This window comes from Biomphalaria glabrata, chromosome 8, assembly GCF_947242115.1.
Source record: "Biomphalaria glabrata chromosome 8, xgBioGlab47.1, whole genome shotgun sequence".
In the NCBI taxonomy this organism is placed as follows: Eukaryota; Metazoa; Mollusca; class Gastropoda; family Planorbidae; genus Biomphalaria; species Biomphalaria glabrata.
Window position 1 is genome coordinate 25294022 of NC_074718.1, and position 24004 is coordinate 25318025.

General features: G+C 36.6%; 1 protein-coding gene across 3 annotated transcripts in view; it reads right to left on the reverse strand.

Moving 5' to 3' along the window:
* Positions 1 to 23703, reverse strand: part of LOC106067963 (allene oxide synthase-lipoxygenase protein-like) — a 38361-nt gene extending 14658 nt beyond the window's left edge. For 2 of the 3 annotated variants that reach the window (XM_056038570.1, XM_056038572.1), the window contains exons 1-7: positions 13905 to 14041; positions 11563 to 12120; positions 10402 to 10446; positions 9679 to 9807; positions 1751 to 1848; positions 1309 to 1441; positions 100 to 195 (exon numbers count right to left, since the gene is read on the reverse strand). In XM_056038570.1, the coding sequence (XP_055894545.1) occupies positions 100 to 195; positions 1309 to 1441; positions 1751 to 1848; positions 9679 to 9807; positions 10402 to 10446; positions 11563 to 12081 (1020 nt within the window). In that variant the 5' untranslated portion in view covers positions 12082 to 12120; positions 13905 to 14041. Of the gene's footprint in view, positions 1 to 99; positions 196 to 1308; positions 1442 to 1750; positions 1849 to 9678; positions 9808 to 10401; positions 10447 to 11562; positions 12121 to 13904; positions 14042 to 23553 lie in introns of those variants that run through there. The other variant, XM_056038571.1, reaches the window with a different exon arrangement.
* Positions 23704 to 24004: the final 301 nt, after the last annotated feature.

The window sequence follows — 24004 nt, forward strand, 5'->3', positions numbered from 1 at the left end:
GACACAAGAAAAAAGCTCACATAACTTTAAAATGTTACATGTATTTATATATATATTATATTCAATAAATTCAACCGTAGTTATGTACGAAAGTCTTACTGGATTATTGGATCCTGGCTTTTGGAAGAGCTGTATGGCCACAGGTCTTAGTTGGCCAGAAATATCCCCGAAGAATAGTGCGATTGGTGCACAAAGCTGAAAATAAAGACAAAAGCAGGAAAACTCAAGTGTTTTCAATGAAGCAATATTCTAGTTTTTACTTTAGCATACAATTCATTTAACCGAGATAATGGCAGTATGATTTAGGGCACTTTTTGTCTCGTGTAACCAAGGATGTGTCAAGAGTTTTCTTTTGAGGGCATTTTTTCTAGGTTTTATGTAAAGGGATCAAGGTCCCTCTCACTCGACTTAGGTAATTAATGTACACATTAATTTGTGGAGCTGAGTTAGTTTCGTTTGGGGACTTCTCAAGCAAGGCACCAGCCTCAGACCAAACAAGGCACCAGCCTCATACCAAGCAAGGCACCAGCCTCAGACCAAGCAAGGCACCGGCCTCATACCAAGCAAGGCACCAGCCTCAGACCAAACAAGGCACCAGACTCATATCAAGCAAGGTACCAGCCTCAGACCAAGCAAGGCACCAGCTTCATACTAAGCAAGGCACCAGCCTCAGGCCAAACAAGGCACCAACCTCATACCAAGAAAGGCACCAGCCTCATACCAAGCAAGGCACCAGCCTCAGACCAAGAAAGGCACCAGCCTCATACCAAGCAAGGCACCAGCCTCAGACCAAACAAGGCACCAGCCTCATACCAAGCAAGGCACCAGCCTCGGACCAAGAAAGGCACCAGCCTCAGACCAAACAAAGCACCAGCCTCAGACCAAACAAGGCACCAGCCTCAGCGAATTCATTGACGTTCCTGTTAGGTGTGTGCCAGAGGGGCAAAAGCTTCCGCATAGAGCAGCTCATTGACGATGCGAGAGTTAAATACGCTTCTGAAACTTGCTGTAAATGTCCTCGTGTCGCCTTTTGATATTTATTTAGGAATTGTTGTAAAGAATCTTGAGAAGAATGTTGGAGCTGCTTCTCACCATTCTCTATATGAGAAATGAGTTGATAGGTCAACTTTGTACCTGATTTGATCTTTTTGACCTTTATGCAGATATACTATTTATATTTATTATGAAGACTATAAACAGCAGTATAAACTATTGGGCATGTGCTCTGAAACAATAGAAACTTCATTGTAGTATTAGAAGAAGATACTGTGTAGGTTTGGGAAATATTTTTTTAAAGTAATTTCTTACCGTCATATTTTGTTTCACCGGAAGGCCGTCCAGAATTTCTAAATCACAAATAAATAATCGTTTCTGTTGAATGGCTTCCTTTATACTTAGACCTCCAAGAAAAGGCTTCAAATGTTCTTCTGTCACTGGGAATCTATTTTTTATGCAGAAATAAATCGCCATGGTAAAATTGTAAACTAAAATAGTTTTGAAAAGATCTGATTTGAGAAAAAGGCTTGATTGTATGTTAGTTAATATTTTGGAAACATTTTCAACAGCTCTAAAAGTTGATTAATTAAAATTGATAATTTAGGAAATAAAGAAAATAAAATTGTATTGCTTCATTCAGCCATTGCCACGTTATTAGTAGAGAGTATTAATTGGATTAAAACTAAAATGTACAAATTACATACGTTTATTTTTCAATAACAAGTACAACAATATGATCTCACTTTTGACTCACTTGTTAGGAATAGCGGTAACCAATTTAATAACGGAGTGATTCACACTGGCTAGTCGTTGGAATCCAAAGTAAGCATCGTCCATCCAAAGTGAAGATCTCTAGACAATATGAAAGGAAATGTTTCGTAACAAAAACTGAACAACTAGATACAGAACGTTTTGAAAGATGAATGAACAATCTGAATAAGATGATCAGGTTTCAAACCAAGCCGTTGACTTCGTCTCACTCGTTAACCGCTAAGTTTAATTAACTTATTTTTAATGAAATAGACCTAGTACTGCGAAAGAGTTGATGCATTAAGTTCCCAAAGGAACTTCTTTACACTTATTCGTCAATTGTGTCATCGAGCTAAATAGAAATCAAAGAACTCTTTTTCTAAGTACCCAATAGACATACATACCCAGCTAATGTAAATGAGGGTCTCGGGGATCAAATGTTCCGTATTTGGCTTTGACTCTGGAGGGTTTACTTTTTATTTGTATATCCCGGGCATGCTACCATGCTCCATAGTGGCGCCCGGGTGGAAACGATCGTAGGAGGAAACGATTAGGCTAAAGGGTAGCAAAACATAACTCCCGTGGGGGTGCCTAAGGGGGTGCGAGAGCATCCTCATTGTACTGTTCGAAGTTGTAAAAAAGCTCCCACAACCTTGTCACAAACCAGGCGCTGTTCATCAAGGGGCCGTTACATAAATGGCGTGTCTCGCACGGTTAGCCTGGTATAGAAAATGGCTGGGGTCTTAGTGTATGAGGCCTCTTGCCGCGAGTCTGACCCACCCGACAGACAAAACAGTGAGAGGGAGCTCTTGTTCACTTTTGCTGGCTTAGAGTTCCAAGAGCTGAAGGCTCAACTCTACCTAAAGGTTTCAAGAAGAAGAAGAATGTATGTTGTGATGTACTTGTTCAGGCTGTCTTGAGGTCAACTCTAGATGACTTGAATTTCAATTAATTACTCTGCAAGCGTTTGAGTTTCATTGTTCGGGTGTATTCAGTGTGGTTGCAGTGGCGTAACTAAGGGGGGGGGGATGGGGGGGAGAATTTTAAAATCCCCCCGGGCCCCCTAGGAGGGGGGGCCCCCAAATGGGTGTCCGAAATTTATTGTAAATACATAAATTAATATATTTGATTGACAAATAGTGTCAACGGGTGTCTTTTTTTTTTCAACATTTATGGATTAAATTTATCACAAAGGCTAAACCTAGATCTAGGTCTATCAGTACGTTGACTTTGTTGACATTTTAAAAATATTTTTTCCCACAGAGATCAAAGTTTTTTTTAAAGTTAGTTTTACATTTTAAACTTTGTTGCCACGAATAAAACTGCATGATATACAGCGAATTCCAGGTATCTTGTTACCTTTACTAATAATAGATCTAAATGTCGAGTATTTTATGGCTACACTAATTAACCTGGAATCAACATTTACAGAATCGAGTATAACAGATCCAAAAGTTATTCTTAATAATGCTAGAATAGTCCATTATTCGGGTGTGGGGTCTATAATTTCAGAATTAAACTTCACACTCGAGTTATTACCCCTCTATTCATCTTTCCTCAATCCAATGGAAACTCTATTTTTATTTCCATCTAATCCTTTTGCTTTCGCACAAAACATAAACAACAAACAATGACGTAATATCATATAATATTAGCACATCATTCCTTTGGAATTTATTATCACACCCTTCCTTTTAAAGTTCTTAAAAGTGATATCTACTAGCAGGGCCGCCCTAGCATTTGCGGGGCCCTATGCAAAACGGATCGCGCGCGGCCTAGTCTGGGTAGGGATGAGCATAATGTCAAAATTATTTTTTTGAATTAGAAAATAGGCCTACTTTCGTCTTTGCAATAAATTTTTATCAAATGAAAGCTCGCAATGCCACTTTTTATTTATTGGCACCCCAAAATGTCAATTTCGTCTATTCTTCAGGAGATTTGAATAAATTCAAAAAAAAGTTCAGGACTTTATCGTATATTTTGACTTTCATGAGATTTCCTGGAGGCCCTGAAAAATCAGGAGTTCGCGAAAACCCTGTTATATTATATACATTATAATGGTTTAATTTAATAATGTACACTTAGAATTAGCGCGGGTCCTATGAAAGCGCGGGGCCCACTGCCACCGCATAGGCTGCAGTGGCCTAAGGCCGGCCCTGTCTACTAGGAACTTTAACAATTCGTCCACTTCTGGTTGTCTTGACTGGCACAACAAGTTCTCTAGACGTTGGTCTATAACTGTCTGTTTCGTTTGTTTCAACTTTTGCAGTTCATTGTCTCCTCGGTATCATAGTACTCACAGATGTCTTCATCGAAACTCTTATTCAAAAAGCGTTGATTTCTTCTGATTGTTTTTCCGTTTGTCTTTATGATGTAAGATCTGGGTGCTGAATGTTTTTTTTTATGATAACTGCTTTCTGCCATGTTTGACCTAGACGAACTCTCCGAGAGAATAATCTTTAGGTAGTCTTGCTTTTGCATTGTATTTCACGTTGCTTTTCATCTGTCGTTCGTTGAGTAATGTCTCTGCATTTTCAGCTACCGATGGTTTCAATAGTTTGGGATCAGTTGGAATGATTCCCTGAGTCTTCTACTCGTCAGCAGTTGTGATGGTGAATACGGCAGTCCGTTTATCGGAGTATTTCTATACTCGAGCATAACGAGATATGGATCTTTCCCACTTTTGTATTCTCTGAATCCTTTTTCTTGCGCACAAAACATAAACAACCAACAATGACGTAATACCATATAATATTAGCACAGAATCTTCTTCATGCAGTGGAAAATTAAGATTTTTTTGGGTATTCTTGAATTCTGGTCAAAGCTCTTGCGCCCAATTAATATAGTTCAGAAGAAACTACAAAAGTCTGGACTGCGTATACGGGAAGCTGCTAAAGAAATTAGTATCCTTTCATGCTTTCTGCAAAATGATGAGAAACTGACAAAAAACCAATCCATCGAAAAAGCAAAAGAAGGTAGTGAATGCTATGGATTCCCTGTAATCGAAACAACCAGAAGAAAGAAAAGACTTGATGGGAAGTTGAGTTCTAATGTAGGACTGTCAATAGAACTGCAATTCAAACGTGTTGCAACAGAAGTGCTGGACAGATTTCATATGGAGATGAAGAGCAGATTTCAAAGGTTGGAAAGAAAATGGATACCCTTGGGTTTCTTCTTGAACCAAGACACCTGTTAGATGAAGACCCGCTTATGACAAACTGTGCTACTTTTCCTGTTTGTATGATGAAATAAATAGCAAATCGCTTTTTCAATGATGTCATTGATGCACGAGCACTTTTCATCAACAAACCAGTAATACAATCACCAATAGACATATTGAGGAAACAGGCTTCATATGGTAATTACGTGTGCTCAAACTTTGCAACCTCCTCCGAATACTGCTAACTCAGGCCACTTCCATTACGTCATGTGAGAGATCATTCTCAAAGCTTAAGTTCATCAAAAACTATCTCAGGAGCACAATGACGCAAGAAAGGCTTATCATGGCTTTAATGTCAGTGAAGTCACAAATACTAGAAAGTATCGTTGTAGTTGATGTTATAGATGTCTTTGCTGCACCAGAATGCATGACGTGAAGCGATATCAATTTAGATTTGTCACTTGTGCATTTTTAACTAATAAATAAAGGTATTATTCATTAAAAGAGTCTTGATTACTTTTTGTTAAGTTTACTGATATACTGAACCAATTGGATTTGGGGCGTATATATTTTTGCGTACATTATCCCATGTCATATGTCGAATGTCAAAATGTAAGGGGCCCCCAAAGAGGTCAATCCCCCCGGGCCCCCAAATCCCTAGTTACGCCCCTGTGTGGTTGATTAACAATACAGAATAAACAAGACGATCGATTTAACGAGTAAAGAGATGTGGTCGACACTGATAAACAATTCATAATATATTTATTTAAATAAAAGGCCACAGTAAAAGTCTCTGTGAAAATAAACACGTCTTTACCCTAGAGGATTCTATCGCTAACTGATTTCCAGTCTCTAACCCAAAATATCCCAAACGTCACTAGTCCCTTTCAATATACGTCTTCTATGGTGCGTCGCTAAATAACTAATACTATAAACAAGGTGTCTAGCAATGTATACTGAATTTTTCTATACAGTTGTTTAAATTTGCAGGATGAAATCTTTATACATTACAAATTTACACGTAATATTCTTTTCACAGTACTTCTATTCAAGTCAGAACTTCATGGAACCTGGAACCAGCAAGGAACTCATAAAGACGCATAGTCCGTTAACATTTAATTCTAGTTCTCTAGCTAAATTTAAATTTATTTCTTTTTTACTTTGAAAAAATAAGAACGGTCTAACTAGAGTTTTCACAGTGTGGCCAACAAACTAGTGATTCCTTTCCCAACAAATTTCTTCAAAAATCGAGATGCGTGTCCAACCAAGGTTCCACCCACCCGTTGAGATGTCCAAAAGTTTCAGGATAAAATGAATCCATTTAATAAACCTTTGACCCGGGAATGGATATTGAAGGATTGGTTCTTCCCCAACTCTTCTGTCTGGAGGCCTCCATTCACTAGGTGATCATTTCATCACATCCATTGGTTCATGCGTCACGGTATCTTAAGCCAACGCAATGGGTCCCCCCGAGGCCGTGCCCACGAGGGGACACTTGATACTCCTATAATGTACCTAACGTTCCGTTGGGGGAGGGGTATCATCGCCCGTATGGATCTCGCTGGGGAACAGTGCTTTTTTCCATAGCTAGCAAGCTTTTCTCACATCCCCACCGCGTGAAGGTACACTCGCTAGAGCTTAACTGTGGTAGCCAAGTGGAGTTCCTGTTTGCTATCGTTCCTAGCCTTTCCGCTTCCCTGGGAGGACGTTTCCACGGGGGCGCCAAGCTGAGGCCACCAGACCAGAAGTTTCCATGAAGTTACGAGTTGAATAGAGACAATGTAAAAAAACATGCACACAAAAAACCCCCACATAATTCAGAGTTATTGTTTTAAGTCTTTTGTTTAAAGCTGGTAAAATTTGCGTTGTTGGATTTTAAAAAAGTGTTTTATGACCCCCCCCCCCCCCCAAACCATTTTATCTTCTTTATAATTTCCATAGTGTAACATTTTGAAATACATTTGTCGCATCATTTCCTACATTTACATAAGCTTTACAATAATCGTATTTCGTAGCAAGTCAAGCTAGTTTATACAAATATGTCACACAGTCATAACCATCAAATTGATTCTCTCACGCTAACCTAAATAGCATCAAAGATTGGGGAACAGCGTAGGTTCTTCACTTGTTAATTGCTTTAGTCAAATGAGATGAAGCAGTCACAGCTGCGGCATAGTATATCCACTAAGTACTTATTTTTAAAAATCAAGTTGTTGTTGTTTTTTTTAGTAGGTAAAGCACTCTAATCATTCATTGAACATTTTTTGTACTCAACAATAAAACTATCAACATTTCAACGTTGTACGGTAAACATTATAAAAATTCTACTCTGTTTAGAAACGCGTTTTCTTTTCCATTTCCCCCATTGGCTTTCACTCTGTTCATGGGTGGAAGGGAATTGGAAGACAAATAATGTATTTCCAAAATGATGATTTTCCAAAATATTTTACAGCTATGTATATCTTTAGGAAAAAAAATTCTAGCTAGTCGGCAGCACAGTGAGAACTGTTGGTTTACTTTTATAATTTTTTTGGAATTAATTTAATCATCTTTAAATATAGACTTGGCTTAGGTACTTCTTTTTTAATCAACAATATTTTTTTGAATGACGTCAAACATTTTTTGTCACTTGTAAGTCACAAGACTTTAGTAGGAATACTTCCGAATACTCCTTGCAATAAAGAAACATTGGAAGAAAAAAACCAAGAATAGAAAAGAAATGATCCACGTCAACTTCTTAAAGCAGAAATAGAATTTCAAAAAACTTTTCTTCTATTGCTTGTTGTTTTTAGTTAGCTCATTAAAGTTAATTAAACTAGATGAATACAAAGTCTTATGATTTCTCGAGAATGAAACAAGACTCTAAACTTCTCTAAACTATAAACTTTATTTAAAGTAAAGTTCACCTTTCAGACCTTGCGATCTATAGGGCAGATGATGTTAAGGTCATCTGTTTCTTTGGCCAACCCTTAACGAGCAGAGTTTCATGTGGCCAGCACAACGACCAACTGCCTTTACTTTCCCCAAATAAAGTCTGGTACCCAACCCAGTCTTCACCGAGATTCGAACCCAGGACCCCAGGTTGAGAAGCCAAGAGCTTATTCAATCAGCCACCGCGTTTCAACTTTAAAAGTACTTTTAGTTACAAGTACATGACTCTGTTGACAAGAATCAGGCTGGGAGTCAATTAAAAAGTGATTTGGTGCTATCTAGCTCACGCGAAAAGGATCAAATACTTTTAGACGAGTTTACACAAAACTGAGGGAAAAAGAAATGCGTTGTCCATTTGCATTGAACTAGTTTAAATTAACAAGAAGAGATGACATTATATAAACATATATACACATTATATAAACATATATTACAAATATAAGTAAAAATAAAACCCCTGATTGATTCATCACTGACGTAACATTCATTCTTCTTGAACACTATCAAAACAAGATTACAAAGACAGTTTGTGTGGAAACACAAACTCAAAATCGGCCCCCGAAAAGGTCCACCCAGACAGGTAAAAAGGCAGGTTTCAATATTTCAGAAAGAACATCAGAATGAAATTCTATCACAGACAAATGACAGAGAACAATGGAGAAAGAAGTTTGACAGATCTTGTGTGGTGCCCCAGCGGTCCAGCAGACCAATGGATAGGTGAAAGTGAATGTGAAGTTAGATGTGAACCTAGCCTAACTGATGTCTTATAATAAATATCTAATTGATCTAATTATTTTGTAAAGGGTAATCTCTTATTCAAATCCTCAAGAAAAAAACATTTTCGTAAAAAAATAAATATTTTTTTCTTTAGTCAAGTGTTCTATAGTCATGGTACAGCACTGCAGTTCACACGATAATATGAAAAACTACTTATTAATTGTTGTTTTAAATTATGTCTAACTTATATTTATACCAAATAGATTTTTTTTTCTTAAAAAAAAAAGGTAATATGACAGAACTTATATAACTTAACAATGCAAATGTAAAAAAAATGTTTTTGACAAAAAATCTAAAACCATTTCCATAAATGTGTTCTAAATATGACAAACTGTTACCTGTATCTTTTTACTAAATAGCCTCCCGTGTTTGTTACTATTAATAGTGAATAGTTGTAAAAGTGGTGTATTTTTTATGAAAAAACTACTTGCATAAGTGATTTAAAAAATTAGCTTTTTCGCTTTTAGAAAAGAAAAAAGTATCCGTTGCATCAGAATTTCGAATGGTCTAAAATATTATGATGTCGGATTTTCACTATCTTTTCTAGTTTATGAGAACGTAACGGGACGGATGGACGGACAGACATTCCAAACAAAACTAAAAGCGTCTTTTCCCCTTTCGGGGGCCGCTAAAAATTGATTCTGTAAATAAAAAAAAAATATTTTGTATAGGCTGTAAATGACGAAACAAAATTTTGAGCGCTTATAAGTTTAAAGGTAAATGTTAAATCTTTAAGTATCAGCGTTACTAGGTAACGTGAAAAGGATCAAGACGTCTGTGGACTGGCCTCTCTCTCTTGATATCCAACTAAGAACAGCTGCTGACCAGGTGAAATCGGCACCTTCGATATGGGGTCACGGAGGTCACGGTAAAATGGAGGAATTTTGTTACGCAAACTGTCACAGCACCCCCCCCCCCCACCCCACGACGAAAGTCAAGGGACAGATGATGATGATATACCAACTATTTCCAAAGGCCCAAGTATCAGGTACTTACTTTACACATGCATGTATTTGTTGAAAGGCGCCTAGCTTGAAGCGAAACAAAACTACAGAACTAGTTACCTCAGGCTTAGGGAAGTGGGGAGGCACGTACACTGTCAAGATGTCTGCCAGGCTCTTCCATTCAGTCCTAGTGAAACTGATGATCTTACTGGAGACCTTCAACTGTACAGTCAACGATCCCATGCTAAACTGTTTGAACATTTCAGAACATTGAGCATTATAAGACATTTTTTTTTAAAACTTAAAAAAAAACAAAAAACTCAAATTTAAAAGGCTATCTACATTTCGTTTAAGAAGTGTACGGTAATCTTCTTGTATGGCGGTCCAGGTATAACATCTTTGTTCTTCAGTATTGCCAACTTCCAGGAAATATTTTTTTCGAATTGAATCGTTTGAAAGGGTATACATCTAAGCTTTGAGAATACTTTTGAACGTCCTCCCCTCCCGAGCCGATATTGGTTTTGTGCTGTCCAACTGTCCATCTGTCTGTTACGTTTACAGCCCAAAAACTCAAAGCGTTTTTAAAAGTTCTGGCATTAAAAGTTAGAGAAGTAGCCGAGACAAAAACTAAATAAGATGACTGGTCAATAAGTTCAAAGCAACAGTAAAGTAATGTCATACCCTTCCATGTAACCAATTAGTCTCTATTAATCTCCCACGCTCTCCCGCGCACTGTATGCTGGCAAAGCCATAGAGGTTAGGTGTTGGACTGAAATAATTTTAGCGTTGAATGTTCAAAACTTTCAATGATGTGAAGATTTAAATTTTATTTTGGTAACTTACCTTGTCATTGAATGAGAACTTTTCATCATCAGGCAAAGTGTTTACCTTGGAGACGAAATAATGTCTTAATAACTTAATAACTAGATATATCTCTATCTATCTAATTTAAATAAGGGTCAAAATCATATCTATATCTATCTATCTATCTATCTATCTATCTATCTATCTATTTATATCAATATATATATATATATATATATATATATATATATATATATATATATATATATATGCTGATGCTGATATGTGCTCAATGTAGGTTAATATGACTTAGTAATTAAGAGTAACATTAATAAAAACAGTTGTTGTTTATCAAGATGGTTTGGAACTAAACATCAGATTGCCAGTTACAGTTACTATTGTTTGACCATCAAACAGAAACGCATGCTTAGGACTGAACTTATTGAGAGACTTAAGTACGTTTAAAGAAATGTGTAAATAACCAAAAATAGAGAGCTTACAAATTAACATACATGAAAACGCGTTAATATGAAAGATTATATTGAAACTCTTCATTTCATAGCATTGGTTTTCTGTTAAACGAGATTAACACAATATTTAAATGTGGTTCATTAACGGTCAGGTGTAATATTAACAAATACTTCATATCTATGTGCAGGGCCGTATTTAATTTTAAATTTATTTTACCAACTTAATATTAAAAATACTAATGTATGAAAGCATGCCATATTAGTTGTAGGCGTTGTAGATTAAATATAACGAAGCGTCGTTTAAATAAATACAATTATTTAATATGCATATTTTAGTAACAAAAAAATGTAAATATTTAGAATTACGCAATATAGTAAATCCGGAGTATATTACAAGAGTACACGGAGACACTATACACGGACACTATGCACGCACACTATACACGGACGCTATATACGGACACTATACACGGACACTATACACGCACACTATACACGGACGACACTATACACGGACACTTATTAGCCACGACAGTGTTGCCAACTGTAAGATTGAAAAGTCTTGTTGGTAGAATTAAGAAAAATAAAATATGTTACCAAAAACAGTAAAGTTACTGACCATTCAACATTTGCATTTTGTCTCTATTGTGGAGGCCCTGGGACCCCGCCTACCCTCGCTTACTGTCGGCCATTGCTGTAGATATCTATTTATATAGCTAGATAGTCTCACCTGGACTGGACCATTAGGAAACTCTTTGGGAAACTTCTGATCTAGCCTATAAGACTTTCGTTTATCATCAAGGAACATTTTTCTGTGCTCTTTCAAATCTTCGTCTTCATATTGAGGCAGTGACGTATTCAGGTGTTTGAGCTTGTAATGGTAGTTGGCCTTGACCCAGCGGTACACCGGGAACACGAACTTACTTTTGGTGACCTTGTTGGTGACGTAGATTATGTCCACGTACCAATCGCTGCTCGGGCCGCAGTTGTCTCTCCAGAACTCAATCCTTGCCACTGGGCCATCCTTTTTCAAGTTTTTAGTCTTGGAGGCGGAGATCTCAAAATGGTCTGTGGAGCATTGCTCAAATGTGTTTTTGAAAACCTGCTCTAATCTCATCGCGGGCGTTGATCTGCCGATGTCGTCGTACAATTTGATCCAGACATTGGCGTCTGTTCCAGCACCGATCCTGTCGCCAGTTTTTATTTCCACCTTATAATCATAGCTACTGAGTCCAATGAAGGAAAGCATTGTGTTGTTTCTCACCTTGGAGACTCTCTGTGATGTTTCCTTTAATGCAAATGATAATAACATTCATAATAACAATAATTACAACATATTCTAAATATGATTTGAGCTTCGAGTGAAACTTAAAAGTTATCTTCTTATTCAATTGATAACTCCTAAAATTTTGTGAAGTCTTTGTAAAGACCTGTAGAAGTCCGGTAAAAGAAGGACATATCCTAATTTTTGGGGTTATGTCCTAGCCCAGCAGGCTTTGGATTAGAGTGTAATGCAAAAGAAAAAAAAAGTAAAAAGAGAACCGCTAATTACTGTCATTCATCTCAAGATGGCATGATTTTGCTCCCTTTAATCAAAAAGCGTTGATTTTTTTTTTATATTTTTTTATTGATTCGAGTATTGTCATTGACAATGGGAGAAAAAAGTGTCAAAACTTAACAAGGGGAAAAAATCATCAACATCTCTCATTAAGTAGCATGTATTCCCCTTATTTTGATATCAAACAAAATAATTAAATGCCAATAATTAATTAACAGTTTTAAAAAACTCCAGTGATTTTTTTAGTTTAAAACCCCCTAACATAATTTTGACGATAAAATTTCCCTCTTCGATATTACATCTAAAACAAACTACAGTCACTTAATTCCAAGAGCGTAGCCAAAAGAGGTTACAAATTTCTACCAGTGGTTGGGCTCCATTAATAAAGTGCAGTGAATAGTCATCCACAGAAATTAAAAGAGACTAAATGTCGCTAAATAAAGATGGCTAAGACGGATTTTAGGAGTCGTTTATAGAGATCTGGTCTCAATCAAAGAAATCCTTTGCCGAACTGAAGTCGATCCCTTAGTAAGGTTGTGACAGAGCGTCGCATGAGGTTTGCGGGACATGTTCTCCGACAATATGAATTACGCATACCAAGAGCTGCGATGACACGGAGGCCATTACGAGGAAAGCGCAAACAGGGACATCGTAGTACAACTTCACGCCACACTTTCATGGAGGTCCTCAGAGCAGATGGGAAGAGGCTTCAGACATTGCCAGTGACAGATTTTTGTGAAAACAGCTTTCCGATCGGCGCGGAAGGATCTAAGTCAGTAGGAAAAGCACATTATGTTTTTGAAATAAAATTTTTTAATAGCAAGATAATGCACTGTAGATACCTCAGAATATGCATTTTGTTGGCTTTCAATACCGGAAATAGAGCTAGGCGGCGGGGCTTCGCACCGCGATGGGGAAGCTCACATCGTCCCCCCAGACCCAATACTGGCAATGGCGGGGAGTCTACAATTTTCTCACTAACTCCAGGAATAACCTATATAGATGTGGCGGGTGGGGACCGAACCCCCCCCCCCCCCGGAAAAAAAATCCAAAATCAGATCGTTGTCTAATTCCCTGCTCCTAAAACCCTCCCTCCTCCTTGACACCATGAAGACTCGACATCCTTGAAGAGAGACATCTATATGCGACCTATTCCCTGGCAGTCTGGCACAGAATCGCACTCTGCTTGACTTAGGACTACAAATTACACTCACAAAGAAGGGAGACCTATCAGAGTTAGTTTTAATTCCCTTATAGTAACTTTAAAACAATGACATAAGTTATTTTAGTTACTGAACTGATTCGTTATAGGGAAAATTCTAATCTTACAAAATAGAATTTAACCACCCCCAAAAAAAGAAGCTACAACGATTAGGAAATTTCGAACGGTTTAAAAAACAACCAAAACACAATGAGTACATCTATTTATAAGATTACTAGTAGAAATATGGAGTAAATATATGAAACAATAATAATATTGGTATTAAGAATAAGAATAATAATAATAAACTTACGCAATCTAAGAAGGTTAGGAAATAATGTTTGAGTGCTTCTGGGTAATTTTACTGTCTTCTAGATACACTAAATGTCAAGTGGACTCAAGAAGTGAAAGTACTTCAAAACAACAGCCGATTGTAAAGTCTTTTTATACAGATTTCAGAAGTGTATAAATAGGGCGGGGGCAGTAGAAATAGAGGATGGAAATCGAGTTCAAAATAGTACAGTGTGTGGGGTTGAGTGGTTGAGAGAGAGAGAGAGAAAGAGAGAGAGAGAGAGAGAGAGAGAAAGTGTCCTTGCCCTTAGCTGTGTAATGTTACTGGTTAAAATTGTATTAAATTAGCATAAGGTCAATTATAATTATTTTAGAACGATGTCATATGCATTGTGCAATTTCTTTTGCGGGAAATAATAGTTCATGTTTTGGAAACATAATTTTAGAGGTCACGTTCGGTACATCTGTTTGACATGCCATTTCTGAAACATACAAGTGCGTGCTAAAACAATGCTCAGGTGCCAATCTACTAGCAGATGACAAATGAGATGAATCTATCTTGCATTGTCAAAAGCCCCTGAAACGCCTCAAATTAAAAAAAGCAGTTTGACAATTTTCTTCTATGTACGCTTCGATATACGATCATTAAACTGGGGCATGACAGCTACATAAAAGTAAAATAAAGTTCCCCTTTAAGACCCTGCCATCTATTGGGCAGATGATGCGAATGTCATCTATTTCTATGGCCTAGGTCTAACGAGGTGTCATGTGGCCAGTAAAACGATCAACCAACCAACCCCAACTAATGTCTAATACCCATTAGGGTTAGGTGGACTCCCGAAAATAAAAATATCTGCGTCTATATCGAGATTCAAACCCAAGAACCCTCGATTCGGAAGCCAAGCGCTTTACCACTAACCCTAACCTTATAGCAGCTACATAATACTGTTATAACCCCACCATGCACACCACCATCCAAGATATAGTGCAGAAGGTGCGCACTATTAGTGACTAGACTAAGAAGCATGTTGACAAGAGAGAGAGAGAGAGAGAGAGAGAGAGAGAGAGAGAGAGAACGATTTCCGCTCAAGTCTAGATCTAGAGCTGATATAAAGATGCTGTGCTCAAGGCAGATGTCCTATGTGTTTGTCATGTCTTCATGTAAATAAACATCTATGACTCTTTGAGTTGCCTCCCTTCAGTTGCTACATTGGTGTCGAAGTGGGATTATAGGCGACTCAACGAGAGGAGGTAGGATTCGATCACAATGGCATCTTTGAAGCATCTAGACCAACTCTCGATTAAAGACCTAAGGCAGAATCTTCGTTACAGACGCCTGAAGCTTAGTGATACCAAGGAGGCGCTAACAGCTCGTCTCCGGCAAGCCCTGATCGACGAAAACGAAGATCCGGAGACCTACGTATTTGAAATTGAGCCGGAGATTGTTGAGCTCATTGGCAAGATACAGGAAGATATTGATGCAATGCATGAACAAATTAACAGAATGGGCAACAAGGTAGTAGAAAGTGTATTGCAAGTGGAAGGACAAACAGATCAATTTGATAAAATGGTGTCTCTAGCGAAAGGAGGAAAAGACTATTTGGTGAAGGAGCAGTTGCCTGTAGACTCGTTGGTGAAGAAGTTGCACAAGCAGTGGTAACGGAGACGCTGGGGATTGGAGCGCCGTCTGTGTCTGTGTTGTGGGCAAGTCTTTTGGTTGTGATTTTCAATACGAGAAGCTTGACAACGATTGCTACGACGATCTCAACGGGATGTACCGAATCGAACGGAAAGAGACAAATGAAGAAACTGAAGTCTGTTATGTGCCTGAAGCGTTTGTTCCTGTTGTACCTGTTACCAGTACCTCAATGAGCCGGACAGATCAAGACAACGTTGGGTCAGCGTCCATGCCTGTTGCTGTGGACCTTAAAGACCTCTGCCTATCTGTCGGTGTTCACGAGGGAAATTCGACAACTGCATCCAGAACTTTAGCATGAACTGTACGTGCGGCTTATGACACAAGGAATCTTGATGCCAAGAAAACTACCAACAGGGCATGTGTACTTCTGCCCTCATCATTGACATTGGCATAGATGAATGTCAGTCAACCCACTCTAAATCTGAGTTGTCAAGAGGAAGACATCTTCCACTTGAACTCGAAGAGACTTATCTCCTGGACGTGAGACTGTAAGCTGATGATGACTGCTGTGCAGTGGACTTTGTTTGCAACGTGGCTACATGTGAACCTGAACTTCCCTTGAGAGGCGTCTGTCGGGAAGGTCTGGTAAACCAGCGTGTCCGATCAACGGCTCTGCTGAAGAAAACTATCTCTTTGTGTGTCAAACGACCACGTATTCTTCTCAGCAACAGCCTGGTCAACTGGAGAAAGAGAAAGCGGCACCGGAGGAAAACAGTGCAGATGGTTTCGTGGGGAACACGCTTCCTGCCGTCTGTGACTCCCACCGATCGACCTCCACCTGAACTGTCAAACTTGCACTGCACTGTTTCTTTTCGGAACGAAAAGTGTTAAGAAGGGGGGCAATGTTATAACCCTGCCATGCGCAGAGCCATCCAAGCTAGTGCAGAAGGTGCGCACTATTAGTGACTAGACTAGAAAGGATGTTGACATGATAGAGAGAGAGAACGATTTCCGCTCAAGTCTAGAACCGATATAAAGATGCTGTGATCAAGGCAGATGTCCTATGTATTTGTCATGTCTCCATGTAAATAAACATCTATGTCTCGTTGAGTTGCCCCCCCCCCCCTTTCAGTTATTACAATACTTTGAAATGTATTCTAAAAAGTAAGCCTAATGTTTTTGGGTGTGAAAAAGTGTGCATATTTAATGTACAAAAATAAATGGTTGACTTTCATAAGACCCAAGTATTTGGAGCGCAAACTTGGAACTTTCAGTAGGTCGTGTTGATCAATGTTGATGTTAATGCTAGCAGTACGTTAACTCTTTCTCTAATAATTGACGATACCATCGTTGAGTTGACCTCATTAAATAAAAATTAATGTTGAATTTTATAAACTGTACTTTGTGTTTTATAAAAAGAGCATGGATTTTCCTTTAATTCTAGACCAAATAATACATTTTCTGATTACATACGGCATAGTTATTAAAGCTTAATCCTAATAGGGAAATGAAAAAGTAAAGAACAAAATAAAGAATTCCGTTGAAACGTGGAAAAATAATTACGGAGAGAAAGAGTTAATGAAAGTCCATGAAAGCAAGTCGGTGAGCATAAACATTGGAACTTGGTTTCTTTGAACACAACTATGAACTAACAAAAAAGTTTACTAATCTTAGGGCTGGCTGATTTCATCTTACGAGTCCACACTTTTCAAAAGGTCGTTTTAAGAGGTAACAGCTGATATAAAAACAAACAAACAATGAATTTAAAAAGTTTCAACTGTAAGTAGTCGTACTAATATTTGGTAGGGTCAGAGACCGTGATAATTAAGTGTTAAAAAGTACAACATATTTCTAATAATCTTATCGATTTTTCTCTGTAAACCAGGGGCGTAGCATCCATGGTGTTCAATGTACCCGAGCCCATGACGAAGAGGGAATCTTTATATCTTTACTTAGTGTTATTATAGAGCTAACAAAGAGAGAGAGAGCGAGAGAGAAAGAGAGAGAGAGAGAGAGAAAAGCGAAATAAAAAATGAATGGAAACGCGATGATTACCATCGAGACCAATTTCTGCTTAAGACTCATTTCTGCGTCGAACGGCTCGGTAGGAGCTAAGTCTAAGTAAGCGTCTAAGAAGTGAATTGAATGGAAAGACTCCATTACTTCTAGAAAGTAGTACCTAGAAAAGAATGATTTTTTTTTATGTAATGATGCTTACTTGATGGCAAGATTTGTTTTTGTTTTACTCAATATAATGGGGTGGGGTTCACAATCATATTGTTATGACTTCAGGATAGTGCAGAAAGAGGGTGCGCACTGTCTGTGACTAAACAAGTCGGATGTTGACATTAGGAGACAAAACGATTTCCGCCCAAGTAGACAGCCAATATGGAGTTGTTGTACTCAAGGCAGATGCCCCTTTGTGTTTGTCATGTCTCCATGTAAATAAATGACTATGTCCTCGTTGAGTTGCCTCACTTAAGTTATTACAATATACTTGAACCCGGGCAGACAAGTACCTTGCTACGCCACTGCTGTAAACTTTAGTATACTTGTGTTAGCTTTCTAATAAGTTAAAACTAATACTGTCACTGAAGGCTTTAAAATTCTAATGCGATCATTAGTTCTAAAATTATACAAAAAGTACAATAAACAGACTTTGAAAAAATAATAGTGTTAGATCGAGCTCTCAGAATAAACACACATTGGTTCATAAAGACGATAATTTGTTCATTAACATAATCCTCATAATCATAACGATTCTCATTGTTAAACAATCCAGACATTTTAGATTCCCAAGACGGGGCCAATTATTGATAGTATTAACTTGATAAGAATGGGCCATTCTTCGTCATAGTACCCAAGACGAGGCCGTTTATCGAATTACCTTTAACGAGGCAGTTTACTTCTTGCCTAGGATGGGGCAGTTTTTAAGTCCTTCTACCCTGGACAATAACAACGTTAAGATAGAATATTTTTTTTTATAACTGGCATACGCGAACGGCTAAGAAAGCGAATTTCAACATTTTTTTTGTGTGGAAAGTTTGCAAGAATAAAAAAAATAATTCGAAACAATCTACAATATTATTTATCCAAAATAATAGACACATATTTAAATATATATATATATATTGCATCTATTCTGGACATGGAGATGTTTTAAAACTACAAAACAATGTGAAATTCTTTTAAAAAGTTAAAACAAGGCGATGTTTTCTAAAGTAATTATAAGAAGTCAAGTTTTTTAAAACCCTAACAAATGTCACATATAATTTAATTTTTAGCGCTATTAGGTTTGTGCAAAATGTCCGTCTGTCCGTCTGTCCGTCTGTCACACTAAGATCTCGCAAACTAGAAGAGATATGAAAAATATTATTTCATCATTAAATGCGGCTTGAAAAGTTTAGGTGCAACGGCTACTTTTGGTTTTCTAAAAGCAAACCGTTTAATTTATACAATTAATTATGCAAGCGATTTTTTCATAAAAATACACCAATTCTAAAACAATTACGTAAATGTAAGGGAGGCAATGTTACAATATGCTAACAAAGATGGACAATTTTTGTGTATTTTCAGTATCACAAGATGTTTTTTTCTGGTCAAATAGCTGCTAAAATTAAAAGAAAACATTTCTGTTTGTTTATAAAGGCTAATAATGCATTGTGTATGTAAATATCACTCACATTTTTTTAAATGGACTTTTTATGCAGCGATTTTCGTGCAGTAGCGTAACGTCGCTACATGACCAGGTGCTAAAACAATTCCTTAAACTTTTTTAAAAAATCAGATTTTATTTATTTTTTGTTTAGTGCCCCCATCCAAATAAAAGAAGATTATTTTTGTGCGTTTTGTCTGTTGGTCGGTCTGTCCGTCACGATTAGATTAAAAGAACTAGAACTCTAAAAGCTATTGAAAATCTGATTTACACTTTAATGTTCCTCCCGTAACATCTCAATAGTTTGAAGTATCTAAAAATTGATTGTTCCGGATTTTTTTTGTGCAAAACTAATCAACCCCAACAATGTTTGTTTGCTCTTCTAATTTATATTACATTCAATTTCCATACTTAAACGTTGCAAAAACACATTATCAATAATATGTAGTTCCGTTTTTTATGTAAATAGCATATTAATGCTAAATCAAAATCTCTATACTGACTTATATTTCATTAATTGTAAAAATGTTCCGGATATTGTTTTATAAAACATGAATTATGCCAAATGATTGTTTGAAATCGCATAATTTACTAATATTACACTTATATTATTTGACAATGCGTCACTATAATTTGGTTATCAATATCAAATTGTTCCGTATTTTCATCTATATTTTAAACAAATTTTAAAAATATCGACAATAGGTTGTTCAGGGCTTTAAAAAAAAGTAATTTACTAGAATTGATTACTGAAAATTACTTTTTAGACATTTAATTTTCTTGCTAAAACATAACATAGAAGTTTTGTAATCGATAAAGAGAGTTCCGGATTTTGTTTATTACAAATCGTCGCCAGAAATTTCCGAATTTATTTAAAAATCTACTAACGCCAAATAATTGTTTGAACTCCCTCTTCTAATTAATAAACAAATAATCTTCTCATTTAAGAAATAATGTTTTTACGGATTTTTATGAAAAATTTTTAACTCACTACTCTCTTACAGTACATTTAACTTTCTACCTAAAACATTAAAAAATCTAATTATCGTTAATATTATGTTCCGATTTTTAAGGAAAACAGAATCCAAACACCAAAGTAAGGTATGAAAATCTCTCCACATGGCTGTAGTACATCTAATTTTTATACGAGACCATCCAAAAAATTTAATCAACGGTATTTCAATTATCTGAAATTCTCTTTTTCTTTTACTATTTATACAAACATCCGGAACAATCTATTATATAAACTTTTCAATTGTGTTCATACCTAAAAATTATTGCGATGTTTTGAAACGTAGAATAAAGGTTAATCAATTTTTAATAACTTTTAGTTGTTGTTTTTTTTTATATCAAGATGACGGACAGACCGACTGACAGACAAAACGCAAAAACAATGCGGCTTTGATCCTTTTTAAATAAATTCTATTATAACTCAGTGCACCAATGTCTATGAACCCTCGTTAAATATCTCGTGTAAATAAAGACATTTTTTTTATGGTACCGGTACTAGCCTATTGTGAGGTAATGGAATTTTTTTTCTTTGACGTCATATGAATGGACTCTTTAAATGTAATGTTAAAAGAACGCACTCGGTGCACCAATGTCTATGAACACTCGAAAAATTGCTTGTATTAATGAAAACATATTTTAGTCTAACTAAGCCGTGTGACGTAGTGTTTTTTTCTCCTTTGACGTCATATGGAATGAATTCTTTAAAAGAAATGCTAAAAGAACGCACTCGGTGAAACCAATGTCTATGAACACTCGATAAATGGCTCGTAATGATGAAGGCGATTTTTAGTCTAGCTAGGCCGTGTGACGTAGTGTTTTTTTTTTCCTCTGACGTTATATGGAATTAATTCTTCAAATGAAATGAAAAAAGAACTCGGTATAGTAATGTTTATTTAGCCTCGTTATGTGACTCGCGTTTTAAAAAGGAATGATATCTTGATTTAGATCTAATCTAGATTTTTTAAACTAGATCTAGATTTTTATTACTATATATCTAGATCTGGATTTATATTCTAATTAAAATTATTTTAGAGTCTATATCTAGAATTTCTAGATCTAGTTTAGACTAAAATAGACTAGATCAAGATGTAGAATTTCAATTTCTAAACTTAAAGTGTAAAAAAAAAGTGTAGATTTTCATTTCCAAACGTTTTGATCAATATTGTAATGTTTTAATACACTAAAACTAATCTACTATTTTTTATTTAATTTAAATTTAAATTTACGGCAAATGAATCTTTGAAACATTATTACTTTTGACCATCGGATGGCTGCCTGGTCGTGCGGTTTGCGCGCTGGACTGTCGTTCAGATTTATGGATGGTCCAGGGTTCAAACCCTGCCCGCTCCCATCCCCCGTCGTCCTGCGGGAGGTTTGGACTAGGAAGTAAAACATTTTACATCAAAATTAAATCATCTCTTGAATATTATTTGCGAATATGCAGATCCGACAGGGATCCGACTTCGACGGGGGCCGCCTCTGAGTTTGTGTAACACAAACTCTCTTTGTAACCTTGTTAGATCTTGATCTAGTAATTGAACATGAAAAATAAGAGTAGGCCTACTCTCGTCTTATAATTATTATTTTACATTTTTAGATACACAATCTAGAAACATCTAGGTAATCAATGTATTTAAATGTACATAAGATGATTTAAATCAAGAGACATGATTTATTTCAATCTAGGATTTTTGAAACATTATCTCAATGGAAACTAACAAGAAATGGTTTTGTTTCATATGTTAGCGTGAATATATAGTTATGTGATTAATAACCCATTCTAAAGAAAATCCGAGAAATCAATCTGCATTTTTTCTAAACTTTGAAAACTAAAGATCACTAAATGGTTAATTTTTAAAAACTATTCTTGTGTTGTCAGGTAAAAGAAATAATTGTGCAAAATTCCAGCTTGATCTGATATTAGGTGAGGGAGAAATCATGTGTAGACACTTTTTAACAGACGGACAGAGTGAGTTGATATTAGCTTTGTAAAAGAAATATATGACCGTGGCCAATGGTGTTGGCACTAAACAATATTAAATTTTAAATGTATTTGTTATGTTTTATGTAACATACCATCATGGGCGTAGCCAGGGGGGGGGGTTCAAACGCCCCCCCCCCTCCGAAATGAAATTCTTCCCATAGGGGGGGATCGGAATTTAGTAATTGATTTTATGCTTTGATTTTGTTTATTTTGGGTGACGTTTTAATACTATACCATTACTTGGCCCAGCGCAGCCAAGGGATTTTGAGTTTAAAACCCCTACCAGGGGGTTCTGAGTTTAAAACCCCCTACCAGGGGGGTTTGAGTTTAAACCCCCTATCAGGGGATTTTGAGTTTAAAACCCCTACCTGGGGGTTTTGAGTTTAAAACCCCCTACCAGCGGGTTTTTGAGTTTAAAACCCCCTACCAGGTTTTTTTGCAGTTAAATCCCTCTCTTCTAATAACAAAACAAAACAAACAAAAAAAAAAGCAAACGACTATTCCCAAATTCCAAGAGCACAGTTAAGGAAGATTTTGATTTTATAACCGCCTATTCAAAATAAAAAAAGCAAATTACACACTCAAAATTCTATGAGCGTAGCCAAAGGGTTTTGAGTTTAACCCCCCCCCCCTCTTCAGTAGGGCTTGAAGCTAAAAAATACCTCTTGAATAAAAAAAAAAAAAAGCAAATTACGCATTCAAAATTTTATGAGCGTAGGTAAATGGGTTTCGACTCACGTTTGAGTTTAAACCCCCATTCAGCGGGCTTTGAAGCTAAAAATGCTTCTTCAATATGAAAAAAAGTAAATTATGCACTTAAAATGTTATGAGCTTAGCTAATTGGTTTTGACTCAGTTTTAAGTTTAAACCCCTTTCAGCGGGGTTTGAAGGTAAAAAATACCTCTTTAATATTAACAACAAAGCAAATTATACACTCAAAATTCTTTGAGTGTAGTCAAAGGGGTTTTGAGTTTAAACTCCCCTCCAGTGGAGTTTGAAGCTACAAAAATAACTCTTCAATATAAAAAAAAGTAAATTACCCATTAAAAATGCTATGAGAGTTGCCAAAAGGGTTTTGAGTTTAAACCTCCTTTCAGCGGGGTTTGATGCTAAGAAAATACCTTTTTAAAATAAAAAAAGCAAATTACACACTAAAATTATTTGATCGTAGCCAAGCCAATTGGGGGTTTTGAGTTTAAACCCCTCTCCTACACTTGGCTTTTCTTAAAAATTTAATCCGTTTCACAGATGTCATCAAGACATAAAATCCTACCTCCGTTGAGTCGCCCAATCCCAATTCGACACCAATTATTGTAAATCCAAGGCATACAACTCAACGAAGTTCTACAGTAAATAAATAAGTGTATTTTTCTCCACCAAACCTGAATACGGACCAACGACAGCCTTCCCCGCTTCGCTCCAGGTCCCTTCTACATCCTTCAGGCAGCACAAAAGACGGCTCCTTAGTTCAAACTCTCCCTAATCACTTGATACACTATTCTTTCCTCTATCCTAGCGCCTTTCTGTTCTGGTTCAATAGTGCACTTGTACGCACCACATGCAGTGGTGCAAGGCAGGGTTACAACAATATATATAGATATTTACCACCATACAAGTCAAGTTTGAGTTCTTTCTTTTTGTTCGATACCGAGCAAAACAATTTAACAGTTATTTTTTTTTATTTTTTAAAAAAAATGGATTCTTGTGTTGCCAGATATGTGTGCTAAATATCCACTTGATTGGAGATCGGATTTGGGAGACTGTACAATCTTTTTACCAGGGACGGACAGATAGAGTTCAGTTGATATAAGCTTTGTAAAAATACTATTTAAA